The sequence below is a fragment of the Tenrec ecaudatus genome, chromosome 13 (assembly GCF_050624435.1).
Source record: "Tenrec ecaudatus isolate mTenEca1 chromosome 13, mTenEca1.hap1, whole genome shotgun sequence".
NCBI lineage: Eukaryota > Metazoa > Chordata > Mammalia > Afrosoricida > Tenrecidae > Tenrec > Tenrec ecaudatus.
Genome location: NC_134542.1, coordinates 19,100,837 through 19,114,379, shown reverse-complemented (window position 1 = coordinate 19,114,379; position 13,543 = coordinate 19,100,837). Strand labels below are relative to the sequence as shown.

At 60.3% G+C, this 13,543-nt stretch overlaps 1 protein-coding gene across 6 annotated transcripts in view; it reads left to right on the top strand.

The window, feature by feature from the left end:
- Positions 1-13,543, top strand: part of SPEG (striated muscle enriched protein kinase) — a 51,723-nt gene that overhangs the window by 14,323 nt on the left and 23,857 nt on the right. For 3 of the 6 annotated variants that reach the window (XM_075530030.1, XM_075530029.1, XM_075530028.1), the window contains 7 exons: positions 6,287-6,462; positions 6,671-6,759; positions 7,576-7,751; positions 10,000-10,260; positions 11,405-11,563; positions 11,667-11,856; positions 11,961-12,184. In XM_075530030.1, coding sequence (XP_075386145.1) covers positions 6,287-6,462; positions 6,671-6,759; positions 7,576-7,751; positions 10,000-10,260; positions 11,405-11,563; positions 11,667-11,856; positions 11,961-12,184 — 1,275 coding nt within the window. Of the gene's footprint in view, positions 1-3,180; positions 5,443-5,580; positions 5,766-6,286; positions 6,463-6,670; positions 6,760-7,575; positions 7,752-8,917; positions 9,681-9,999; positions 10,261-11,404; positions 11,564-11,666; positions 11,857-11,960; positions 12,185-13,543 lie in introns of those variants that run through there. The other 3 variants (XM_075530031.1, XM_075530032.1, XM_075530033.1) reach the window with 3 other exon arrangements.

Below are 13,543 nucleotides of genomic sequence, written 5' to 3'. Positions count from 1 at the left end.
GGGACTGCCCGAGAGCTGGCTGGGAGGGCGAGGCAGGAATGCCCACAGCCCTCTGGGGCGGGGTTGGGGCGCCTCATCTCAGGTCCTGGCTTTGCCCTTGCTTTGTTTCTGGGCTAACCCCCACCGCAGGGGCTCTGACAGGAGGCCCTCTGGGGACCTGTGAGGAGGAATAGGGATGGCGGGGAGGTCACTCCATTTCCATCCTCCTGTCTTCCCTCCTCCCTCTAGCTCAGGTCCCATGGGCTCGTATGTGAGCCCGAGTTTCTAGTATTCACTCGTTGCGCCCCTGACTTCCTCATGGACGGCCGCCGGCCACCCTCATCTTGGACGAAGGTGAGGCCCGTTTCGGTGCCTGAGCTGCTCAGCCGCCACCATCGGTGAGCACCCGCAGGGGTGTCACACCAAACCCGGGGCCTCTTTCCCATTGCTCAAACCCCAGCCCACTGGGGCCAGGTAGATTCTGACTCGGTGCGGTGTTGAGTTTCCCAGGCTGGGACCTTTCGGAAGCAGCTCTCCAGGCCTTGTTTCCGCAGCACCTCTGAGACGGGAGAGAACAGTCGAACCACCAGTATTCCAGTTAGTGACCCCGCACCCAGTTCTGTCACCAGGGACACACAGAGGGAAAGAGGCTGTCTAGAGGGGCCATGAGCACAAAGGTAGGGGAAGAGGGTTAAGACCTTGCCATCTGCCTCGAACTCTGAGGACTTAGGCCAGGCCTGGTTGGAGGACCCCTTTGTGGTGGCCATGGGGGATCTTGGAATGCCACATGCATGGCCCATGTTGTCCATCTGGGGTTTAGACACATCTGAACAAATAGGCGGGCTCTTTGACCAGAGCCGCACTCTCCCGCAGAGGCAGGCCTGCCACAACAGGTGGGTGCTCTCCCAAGAGGAGGCTGCACCTCAGAGGCCCTGCCTGTTGCTGCTGGGAAGGCTTCCTGGGACACCAAGCAGCTCAGTCTCATCACTCCCAGGAGAGTCATTCAGCCCTCCCACCAGGTCAAGCTGACCCCGTCAAAGCCTCTCGAATTTGTACATTCAATTCTAGAGTCGTGTACGTTTTCAGCCGGCTCAGAAACATTCCTGGCACATTTCATCTCTATGTCCACGGGGCCCACACGCACCCAGCACCCTGGGGAAACTCCAACCCACCCACCAGCTGATGGTTAGCACACAACTGCAAACCTGGAGGTTGGCCATTTAAACCTACCCAGCGGTACCACAAGAGAAAGGCCCGGGGATCTGACGTGCTCTACATCTTACTCCTCCGGTCCAGACTGCGGCCAGGCTAACACTCACGTGCATGCGTGCACACACACACGCACGCACACACGCGCACACACGCACGCACACGCACGCACGCACACATGCACGCACACACGCGCACACACATGCACACACACACGCACACGCACACACGCACGCCCATACACGCACGCACACACGCACACACACATGCACGCACGCGCACACGCACGCACAATTTTTTCCTTTCTAGTATTTGCAGCATTTCTTCTGCCTGGAATGTTTCCACTTCCTAAAGGAACCTCTCATTCTAATGCCACCTCTTCCCTGCAGTTCCCTCTTCTCTGAGCCACACGGAATCTCCTGCCCTCTGAACACCCATAGCCTGTATCTCCCCTGCTCGCAGATCCTCGTATCGCTTTGCTTTTATAGGCAGTTCTGTATCTGGCTTGTCTGAATCTCCCTACCAGCCAGGGGCCTCTGAGGCCACCGCTGGACCTGCCCACTCTGGTCACTTTATGGCCCAGACCTCCTGAGTCTGCACTGTGTGAGGCGGCCATGGGTGGGTGAGCTCCCCATGACTTCCCCAGTGCCCTGGCGGCTGTTGGAACTATATGGTGGTCATACAGAAGCTGGGCGAGACACCCCACTGCACAGGGTAATGAGCGTCTGCCTACAAGTGAAGATGGCGTGGCGGAGGCGATGAGGGGGAGGTGGTCCTCACCATCTTTCAGCAGCCTCATCTCATCCTCTTGGGAACATGTCAGAAAGGAAAACGGTTGGTCTGGACCTCCCAGATCTACTGAATGAGTAACTCTGGGAGGGGGGCCCAGAAAACCCCATTTTAACCAGCCCTCCAGGTGATTCTGATGCTCAGTAAGCACTGAGAACCACTGCCAGAGACCTAGTGCCCTTGCCCAAGGTAAGCATCCATGTGGTGCAGGAGGAGCACATGGGCTGTGGAACCAGGCCTCCTAGGTTCAGATCTCTTGCTCCCTAGTTTAATAGCTGATGGAGATGGGATTTGGGGGTACAAGCTCATTGGGTGTCAGCTTCCTATAAGATTCAACCAAACCAAACAAACACATTGCCATTAGATCCATTTCAACCCACAGTGACCTTCTATAGGGTTTCTAAGACTCGCTCTTGACAAGAGCAGGCAGCTTCATTTTCCTCCCACGGAGTGGCTGGTGGGTTTGAACCACCAACCTCCTGATTAATAGCCCAGTGCCTAACCCACAGTGCATCTTTCTCTGCTGGTCAACCCTTGATACCGTCAAGTTGATTCTAACTCATAGTGACTGTGTGTTGGTTTCTGAGGCTGTAAATCTTCATGGGGGCATTTGGACCTTCATCTTTCTCTAAGCAGCTGGTGGATTTGAACTGCTGACCTTGTGGTTAGCAGTCCAGAGCTTACCTGGCAGTGCCATGAGGGCTTCCTAAACACTGTAAGTATAAGAATATGCTGATATAATCCCATATTGGGAAATCTAATTCGGAGGTCAGAGTAAGGCTCAGGAATGACTACTTGAACTTCCAGGTGATCCTGCTGTGAGACCCCCTGGGATGAAGTGGGTTGTATGATGGGGTGTCTGTGGTGGACAATTGATGTGGTGGCTGCTGCGTGTTCATGGCTAGCATGAGAACCCCCTCAGAGGATGCTGGGAACTGCCCGGTGCCCAAGTCACTGGCCTGAGTAAGGAGTTCCCTGGTCACTATGGTTCAGGACTTAGAACTGGTTCAAAATTCCAGTCATGGCTAGCAGAAAGGACGGTGGGCACAGGACATAACAAACAAATCTCCTGGCAGATTTTGACCCAAGTAGGAAACAGGCTGTGGCTGTCCAAGCAGTGGGGGTTGGGGGGGGAGGCGTGGGGCGGAGCTGATGCCTGAATCAGCCACCAGAGATTCGGTTGCTATGCAACACAGAGCTGCTCTTGTTTCCCTGGCTGGGACTGAACCGGTTTGAACCAGTTCAAAGACCTGCCCTATTCACAGTAGGATCCTGTCCTGAGTGCAGCATTGAAAGGGCCAGACGGGATGCTGTGGAAGCAGTTACAATTCCTGACAATACTGTGTGGGTCAGAGTAGAGATGGGCACCAGAGGTAGCCAGCCAGGCCCTTCTTCTGTGCCATCTCAGGGTGGATACCAACCAAGCGTGTGTCTGTGGGGGAGAGGGAAGGGGCTAATCGATATGGCCAGTTGATGGGGACGGGTTGTGAATGTAGGGGGCCACCTATTTCCCTTCCCTGCCTGGTAGAACTATTCTCTACAGTGAGATCTTGGGGTGTGGGGTAGACACTAGAGCCTACTGAGGAGGCTAGGAAGCCTCTGGAAGCCAGTGGTAGAGGTTTTTGGACAACTGCCTTGGCCACGCAATGTTAGGGGTACAAAGTGTCACCTCTCATAGGCCTGAGGCACCTGCATAGGCTGTTCCCATAGGCCCCCTCCAACCCCAATGCCCCCAAGATGTTATTCCCCCTGCCACCACCAGGGGTCTCTGAAACACCCTGAAAATCTCTGGTCCAGCTGGAGGTGACCCTGGAACCCGGCTTCACTCTCTAGGAGGGGCAGGAAGGTCATCCACCTCCAGGGACCACCCTGCGCCCCCGTGTCAGTGAAGGGCCAAGCCCAGAGCAGACGCTCAGAGTGGCTTTCAGACCCCGACCCCACTTCACGACCAATCCACCAGAACAGTGGGCCCCTCCCCTGGCTGACCCCACCCCTCCTCCTTCCAGGGCTATGCTGGAAACACAGGTCAGAGCTTGGGAATGTGGCCCTGGCGGGTGGAGGTGCAAGGAGGAGGGGGAAGGACACTGGATAGGACACTTCGCTCTGAGAGCACCTCCTCTTCTCTCCTGCCCCACTTTACACACTGGGGTATCTGGGGGAAGCAGCAGCCTCTCCTGGCTGTTGGAGCTGATGAGACTAGGGGAAAGTTGCCGGGTGTGTTTTGTAGGAGAGTTGGGTGTCGGGTTGGCCCCCTGGGCTAAACTGACCATGGAGGGGCGAGGGCCTTTATGTCTGGGACCCCTCAGGCCAAGGGGCCTGGCGCTTTCTCTGCCCCTCATTCCTGGAGAACACAGGGTGTGGTTTAAACCCCAAACCCACTGTCATCGAGGTGGCCCTGACTCAGAGCGACCCCTGTAGGATTTCTGAGACTGTCAATCTTTTTTTTCATTTTTTATGTGCTCTTTATTTTCTTTTTTTACATTTTATTAGGGGCTCATACAACTGTTATCACAATCCATACATATACATACATCAATTGCATAAAGCACATCCGTACATTCTTTGCCCTAATCATTTTCTTTTTTTTTTTTTTCCGCCGCAGCCTCACCTTGAGCCCCATGCCCTAATCATTTTCAAAGCATTTGCTCTCCACTTAAGCCCTTTGCATCAGGTCCTCTTTTTTTTTCCCCTCCCTCCGAGACTGTCAATCTTTATGGGAACAGACAGCCTCATCTTTCTCAGAGAAGCTGGTGGGTTTGAACCACTGACCTAGTGGTTCCCAGCCCACCGCTTAGTCCAGTGAACCACCAGTGCCCTTTGGGCATGGCTTAGCACTGTAGAATGGCAGCCCAAGCTTGCTCTGGGGCAGAGATCTTGGTGGTTTGTTCAGGGCATGGGCAGGGGTAGGGGTGAGGGCAGGCTTTGGCATTTCCCTTGACTGGTAGTACTAGAGCCTTGAACACCTGGGGCCAGCGCCATTCCAGGTTCCCCGGGACCGAGGGCCCTGCACCCTGCACAGAGTGCTCAGTTGAGGGGTCTTTGCCCTTGTCAGGGTCCAGAGCTGTAAGGAGAGAAAAGGCAGACCCGGCAGCCCGGGAATGAGCTTGGCTAAATCCAGCCGGTCGCCTGCCCCTCCCCGCTCCTCCCTCCCTGCAGCCAGCGCCAGGCTGCCTGTGGTCTCAGCAACACCACCTTCCCACCAGCTGCCTGCCACCCAGCCTCCCGGCCACTCCTCCTTCCCCGGCTTAGGCTCCTGCCCCTCCCCCCGGGCCCCCCCTGTGTGGAGCCTCAGCAGGGTCAGCCGAGAAGCAGGACGTCTGAGGCTGGGCAGGCAGGCTCCTGTCCCTCAGGGCCCTGGGCCCTGGGACAAGGTGGGCAGTGGGCAGGCCACAGGAGGGCCTGGGCCCAGGTTGGAGCCTTCAGGACAGGCACAGGCTGGGGTCCTCTCGGGAGCAGAGTCTCGGGGTGAGTCGGGGTGCACTCCTGCCTGGGGCTGGGCCACAGGGGCTTGGGGTGGGAGAACCAGGAGGAAAAGTGGTTGGGGGGGGTGAATTGTGGCCGATTCATGTCTGTATTTGGCAGTTGGAGGGGAGCCAGCTTCACCAGCCTGGGCCCCTGTCCAGTTGCCGGGGAGGGCGTCAGGGCCCTGGGGACACCCCTCCCCCAGGGCTGACGTTGGTGCCTCCCCCTCTCCTCCAGGTTCAGCAGCCCTTCCCTGCAAGTGGCTGCCACTGCTTGCAGTCCCCTGAGAGTTGGAGGGTCTGAGATGTCGGTCTGGGGGCCAACAGGTGGCCTTGGGGTATCTGGGGCGGGAAGCTGAGAAGGGAGAGGGGGAAGGGCAGGCTGGAGTGTGTCTCCTCATTGGCTTTGGCACCGCAGCCAGGATAGAGCCTGGCTGAGGTGTGTGTGCCTGTGCACCAGGCTGGGCTCAACCAGCAGCGGGTATCCTGACACCAAGATTCCGGGGCCCCAGACCTGAGCCCCTGGCCTTAGGAGCCTGCAGCTGACCCTTGAAGGCCCCTCCTCTCCAAGCATGTTAGTTCCTGCTCCAGCGGCACTTCCATCAGGCCGAAGAGTGGCCCTACTGCTGTCTATGGCTGTCCCTGCACTGTCCCCACCCATGGACACCAGCAGGGCCAGTGCTGGGAGAGGAAGTGCAAGGACCCAGGTTACACAGCAAGTGAGGGGGAGGGCGCCCCTGCAGGTGGAGACCGCACTGCACTGGGCTCTGTGTGGGGCGCCAGGGCCCACTGACCTAGCGTGCCCAGTGCCCCCCAAGCCTCTCTCAGAGCCACCATCTCTCCTCCAGGTGGGTCCACGTCCCCTTTCAGCAGCCCCATCACCTCTGACGAGGAGTACCTGAGTCCCCCAGAGGAGTTCCCGGAGCCCGGGGAGAGCTGGCCCCCCACTCCCACCATGAAGCCCAGTCCCAGCCAGAACCACCGCTCCTCCGACACTGGTTCCAAGGCACCCCCCACCTTCAAGGTCAGCTCTCTGGGACCCCCGAGCCTCTATGTACCCGTTTTTCTTGGGACCCAGGCTCTGTACTGCTCAGGGGTCTTCCCATGATCCCTCCTCACCTCAACCTCACCTCAGTCAATCTGGGCCCGGGGGGCTGCCGGCCCAGCGCACTAGTCTTCAGAACCTGAGGGGTGCCCTGCTAGCTCCCTGACACTTTGGGGTCTCCCCTCAGGTCTCACTCATGGACCAGTCAGTAAGAGAAGGCCAGGATGTCACCATGAGCATCCGTGTTCAGGGGGAGCCCAAGCCGGTAGTCTCCTGGTGAGTGCCAACCTTGCCCTACCCAGCAGACACCCCCACCCCTTTTACTCCAAACAGGCAAAGCCACCTGAGGCCTGGCTTTGGGTGGGAGCGCATGAGGGAAGGGAGTGGGCCGAGGCTGGTCTGGCTGTGGGGACCAGACAGGTGCACAGAGCCTGTGGGCCAGCACACCTGCCCCTACCCTGGCGTTCAGGGCACGTCCCATACATCCTCCTCTGGGAGGGGGTCTGAGGCCAAGCAGCACAGCTCTGCCCACCTGGGATGGATTTCCAGGAGTCTTCTCCCACCCGGAGAAGAAGACCTGCCCCGTCCCCACCGCAGGATGGACGGGGTGAGTGCGGCTGCTGTGCCCAGCCCAGGATTGGGCACAGGCACAGCCGCACATTGTCCCTGAGCCACCAGGAGCCCAGAGTGAAACCTGGCACCCCGTCCATCCTCCTCCTAGGACCTGGGGCACCTGGCACAGAGCTTACTCCCTTTTTGTGGGTTCAGCCTAAGTTTTTTGTCGACTGGTCAATACGCTTCTTTTTAAAATTCTTTTGAACACTGTAAGTTATGTCATAACCTTTGGGGGCAAGTAGGCATGCCATCTGTCCATGGTAAATCAGCAAAGCCCGGGGACATTTCTCTACGTGAGGTGGCACATAAGGGAGAAGCGCAGGTGGGCACGGATGGTCTGGAAGTTTCTAGACAGGAGGGATGGCAGAACTGGGTAGCCTTGTAGCCAAGGGTGTGGCTGTCAGGGTCAGGCTAGAAGGAGGGTCCTGGGCACCCCACCCCCTACACTGAGCTTCATGGCCCACCACCTCCCCACAGGCTGAGGAACCGCCAGCCCGTGCGCCCAGACCAGCGGCGCTTCGCAGAGGAGGCAGAGGGTGGGCTGTGCCGGCTGCGGATCTTGGCGGCGGAGCGTGGCGATGCCGGCTTCTACACCTGCAAAGCAGTCAATGAGTACGGAGCCCGGCAGTGCGAGGCCCGCCTGGAGGTCCGAGGTGAGTCCTTGTCCGTCCCCTCAGTGCAGCCTCTCCCTGACTGTGGGTTCTGACTACCCAGGCTCACAGAGCCTTGGAGAAGGCTGGCCTGAAAGGCCTGTCTCAGACAGGGACCTCCCTGTCGGAGAGGTCCCCAAGTCCAGCTGCCTCCCCTGAAGCCCAGAGAGGGGCAGTGACTGGCCTTGGGCCACCAGCACTTAGTGTTCTGTGGCCAGTACTGCAGTCCTTCCCTGGGCCATCATGCCTGACCAGACATCAGCCAGAGACCCTGCTTGCGGCTGCTGCCCTCCCCCCTTTCAGCCTTGTCACCTTGTGCCCCCACAAGCCCCTCCTCACTGCACCCCTCCTGCCCTCCCCATTACTGTGCAGAGCCATTGTGGTTTGAGGGGAAGCAGTGAGAGTCTAGTGACTGGACCCGTTCGGAGGAACTTTGGGGGTGACCTGGGCCTCGTGCATCTCAGGGGCCCCATGGGTGGCAGGGTGAAGATGGCCATGGAGTGTGGAGAGTGCTGGGCCCCAGACCCAGTGGCATAAGGGTGGGGCCCTCTCTGATGGTGGAGGTTGGGACCTAGCAGGCTCCTCCAGGGCAGTAGCACCTTCTGCCAGGGGATGGCATCCCCCTCGCTCACTTTGCCTCCCACCGCACTCTGTCCCGGGCATGGCTCAGACCCCTTCCCCAGCTCTGCACGCAGCGTTGTCCACCCTGGCTCCTATGAGGCCCCTTAAGCCTGGCTGGCATCGGCTCTGAGATCTTCCCAGGATCCACCAGGCCCCTACCCCAAGCCCCAGGCTTCTGCCCCCATGTGACCACCTTCATGGTGTCTCGGTTCTTGGGCCCCAGCTGGCCCCCTCGTCCTGGCAGGCCTGCCTCCGCCTGCCTTCTGCGTGTTAGCACGTGTCTCAGGGCTTCTGTCTGCACAGTCCCAGTACTCCACGCTTCGGGTGCTCGGAACCCGGAGACCCAGTCTCTGGCTGGCGCCCCCACCCGGGGGCTATTCTGGAAGTGGGGGTGGCATGGACATGATAGTGGCATCTGGCAGTCTAAGGCAGCTCTGGTGTAGGGGCCCTAGGCAGGTCTGCGTGCCTGTGAGTGCGTGTGAGCGTGCGTGTGTGCGTGCGCTGCACTAACCTGCCGCTTGCTGACTGAGGTTTTTGTCTGTACACAGGCGAGTGAGTTCAGGGGGCCGCCTGAGCTCCCCCCCGCTACCCTCCGAGCCAGCCCCTGTCTCAGGCACCTCGGACCTCGCTGTGTTTCACTGCCTCCTGCCCACAGACCCAGCCGGCCCGCCGGCCCGGACTCCCGCCCCAGCCTCCCACACCCCACCTTCCCATCAGGCCCCTGGGATGCCCCATGGGCCCCCATGGACCAACCTTCCCCAAGTGGACATTGGGCTGGGCAGGCCAGGAGGCCCCCAGATGGACTTTGTGCTGGGAAGGGGCAGCCACAAGGGGTATCAAGACACCCCCCAGTCCCTCCCCCCAGGGGAGCACTGAGCGAGTGCATGTGCTACTGCTGCTACAGGCCACTGTCCGTCTGTCTATCTGTCTGTCTGTGTGTCTGTGATAGTCAGGGAAGGATGCCTCGGAGGCAATGTGAGACCCAGGGCAGGGCAGGGCAGGGGGTCCACAGGATGGAGGGGCCCAGGGGGGAAGGGCTCCCAGGGATCATTCCAAGTATAGGCTTCACAGGGCACAAACCTTTCTATTGTACAAAATATCAAAAGCCAGACGCCCCAGGCTCTGGGCTGCGGAGGAAGCCCAGTCCAGCCCTGGCCCATCATCCTCTAGGCTTCCCATGGCCACTGTCAGGCCCTGCTGGGCGTGAGAGGGTGGCCAGCCTTGGTGCAGGGGGATTGGGGGAAGGGAGGCTGCTGGAGTGGGCATGGGGCTATTTGAAAACCCCTGTTTCTTAGCTCAAATAAAGTCCAGTTTATACCCAACCGGTGTATGTGTGTTTCCCCCCGCCGCCGCCGCCATCTCTGCCGCCATCGGCCCCTTAGGGTTCCCCTCGCTCAAGTCACTTTCGCCTCCCAAGAGTTTGCTGCCCTGACCCAGGGTGGGTGGCCAGCTCGAAGCCAGGCCTGGGGGCCCCTTGCTGCCCTGGCTGGATGGGCAGGTGTTCCCTGTCTCCAGGGGAACAAAATGCATCTCTCTCTCTGTCTGTCTCTCTGTGTGTGCCTGTGTGTGTGTCTCCCCTGCCCTGTGTGTCTCTGCTCTGTGTGTGCCACCGTGACCCTTCTCCTCCCAGCACACCCCGAAAGCCGGTCCCTGGCCGTGCTGGCCCCCCTGCAGGACGTGGACGTGGGGGCCGGGGAGATGGCACTGTTTGAGTGCCTGGTGGTGGGCCCTGCCGACGTGGAGGTGGACTGGCTGTGCCGCGGCCGCCTGCTGCAGCCCGCACTGCTCAAATGCAAGATGCATTTCGACGGCCGGAAATGCAAGCTGCTGCTGACCTCGGTGCACGAAGATGACAGCGGCGTCTACACCTGCAAACTCAGCACAGCCAAAGGTACTCGCTTACCCAGGCTGCCGCAGGGCCGCCCCCGAGCCTGTGTGACAGCCTGCCCCATCTCCCAGAGCAGGTGCAGGGGGGAGGGACCCGCGCAGTCTGCCGATAGGATGAGTTAATACGTGGAATGCATGGAGCCTCTGGGTGGCACACATGGTTGCTGGTTCAACTATGAGCCGAAAGGTTGGCAGTTCTAACCCACTCAGCAGGCGGTCCCTCGGAAGACAGGCCTGGCAATCTGCTTCCTAGAGGTCCCGGCTTTGAGAGCCAGAGGGAACAGTTCTGCCCCACCCTCCAGGTTTCGAGGGTAGAAATCGACTCCGTGGCAACGAGCAGCAGTGGCATGGGAAGCGCTGGGAGTCATGCCTGGCCCCAGACGCTGTCCTTACTTTCGGGGACGTGCCCATGGGGGTGTGGGAAACCAAGTTGGACTGGCGTTCTAGCCATGTGACTTCGGACCAGTCACTTGGTCTGAGAGCTTTAGACCATTTGTCTCCGCCGGCTTATTACGCTCGCTCACCTTGCCGGGCGCTGGGCAGGATTAATGAGTTAACCAGCATACAGCGCACACACAGCACCTGCCGAGGGGACGCCTCACGGACGCCAGCCATTATCATTATGGATGGCGTCTCTGACCTCGCGCTCGTCCTCGCGGAGAGCAGAGATAACGGCGCCTGTCTCCAGGCTGTGGCGTCTCGCACGGGAGATTTGACAGGGTCACGGAGTCCGGCAAAGGGCCTGTGCTCTAGGTGGGAGGCGGGCTGGAGGGCTGAGGGCACAGCCCAGCCACTCTCTGGGAGGCCGGGGGGACTTGGAGGGGGTGTGGGGAGACAGCGGACTCGGCTTCTAGAAGCCTATCTCAGATCGGGACTGGGCTTTTTCCTGGGTGGACCAGAGGAAGTGGGGTAGGGGGAGGAGGAGGGCCAGCGGAGGTGGAGTGCGGGGAGGAGGAGGGCCAGGCCTGGGGCTCCGTCCATCTCCCCTGCCCACTGTGGCGGCCTGCTGCCCACTCTGGCTGAGAAGGGCCAATCTGGCTCTGTGGCTGCTGCCCTACTGCAAAGGCTCCGGCTCTCAGACCTGCTATGGGAGGGGTTAGGGTGCCCTAGCCTGCCTTGCGCCAGTGCGTCCCCCCTCTGTCCCCCAGATGAGCTGACATGCAGTGCCCGGCTGACGGTGCAACCCTCGCTGGCGCCCCTATTCACACGGCTGCTGGAGGACCTGGAGGTGCTGGAGGGCCGCTCGGCCCGCTTTGACTGCAAGATCAGTGGCACCCCACCCCCCTCGGTTTCCTGGACTCACTTTGGTATGACACCCCCTTCCCCCGTAGAGCTTGGGGATCCCAAGGACCCAAGGCTGGGACGCCGTGCTGTGCCTACCTCTCATCCCACTCTGTCCCTGCCACCCAGGTCGGCCTGTAGAGGAGAGTGAGAACCTGCGTCTGCGGCAGGACGGGGGCCTGCACTCACTACACATCGCCCACGTGGGCAGCGAGGACGAGGGGCTCTATGCAGTCAGCGCCACCAACACGCACGGCCAGGCCCACTGCTCGGCCCAGCTGTACGTGGAGGAGCCTCGGACAGCCTCCTCGGGCCCCAGGTACCTGCTCGGACCCCCTGGGGGCTGCTGGGGCTGCCCTTGCGGTGGGGTGGGCTGGGGTGGGAGGCGTGCCTTGGGCTCGGCACAGCACGTGGCTCTTGCAGCTCGAAGCTGGAGAAGATGCCGTCCATCCCTGAGGAGCCCGAGCAGGGTGAGCTGGAGCGGCTGTCCATGCCTGACTTCCTGCGGCCGCTGCAGGATCTGGAAGTGGGGCTGGCCAAGGAGGCCCTGCTGGAGTGCCAGGTGACTGGCCTACCGTACCCCACCATCAGCTGGTTCCACAACGGCCACCGCATTCAGAGCAGCGAGGATCGGCGCATGATGCAGTGTACGTGTGGCAGGGCCTCCCGCTCATGCAGGGCAGGGGGGGTTCCTGAGGGCACTGCCTCCCTCTTCCAGCTCTTCCAGCTCCCAACTACAGAGAGAGAGGCAGAGCAGGGGCCAGCCACCGCCTTAGTGGACAGGTGGTATGGTGTGCCCCAGACCAGCAGCGGGACCTAGGGCAGTGGGCAGAACCTCTCCGGGCCTGCCTCAGCACTTCCATCTGTCGTAGGGTTGTTACGGGCCCTTCAGGCACTTGGAGAAGTGCCTGGCTCTGAGCCCGAGCTGGGCCATGGTCAGGCCCCCGTGACTGGAATCCTTGGGGTCATTGCTACCGCCAATCTCCTTGGGAGATACAGTGTGGAAACCCCTAGTGCAGGCCATGTCTGGCTGGGTCCAGGCTGTTCCTGGCAGGTCCTGAGCCGGCTCCCACTCATGGAGACCTGCTGGCTGTATGACAGCACTCTGCCCGTCCGGAGCCGTCATCACTGCCTTGGTGCGCTCGCCGAGTACCCTCTCCACCTCCCAGCCCCCAGCCCCTGCCCTACCCCTGGTGGGGCCCATCTTCCAACGCAGTGCTGGAGAAGGTTGTGTCTGGGAGTGTTTGTGGACGGCAAATGTGGAAGGAGCCAGGCAGGGACCAGAGGAACAAGGTTGGGACTTGTACTCTCAGCCTGGGGTACTTGCCCATGGGAGCGTCTGGGCTCTAGCCGTGCCAGAGTGGGAGACAGCAGTGTCCACACGGTGGCCAAGTCTCACCTTTACTATGTGCCCGAGGGCTGCAGGATGAGCTAACCCACGTTGCACGGCAGGTGCTATCACCCCCATTTAAAAATGAGGAAATCAGGCGTAAAGGGGGGCAAAGACTGGGGTCTGAGTCTGGCAGCTGCATGCTAGCCCAGGTACCCTCACAGCCTCCATGCCCTCCTCTCTCCACCCAGTGCCAGTGCCATTGTGAGCCTGTACCTTCCCTGTAGCCCCCTCCTGGCTGTCCTTCCCTTCAGCTCCTCCATGTCTGTCCTTCCCCTCAGGGCTGCCACCATGTATGTCCTTCCCCTTAGGGCTCCCCACTATGTCTGTCCTTCCCCTCAGCATCCCCCATGTCTGTCCTCCCCCAACTCCAGGCTCTCTGTCTCCTGAGCTGCTCAGAGGCCCTGGCCGGGTGCCTCTGGCACATCAGAGCTGGCGTCTCTGTGCCTTGCCCTATCTGGGGTCAGTGGTGGCCCTTGGCCTCTCTTCCTTATAAATAGTGTCTGCTGAGATCAGTGAAGGAGTGGCTGGCTGTACCATGGGGAGATAGCAGCAGAGGGGTGGGAGGGGTGTTTGGGGACAACTCTGACAAGGAGGTGGAAGAAGACGATGCAGG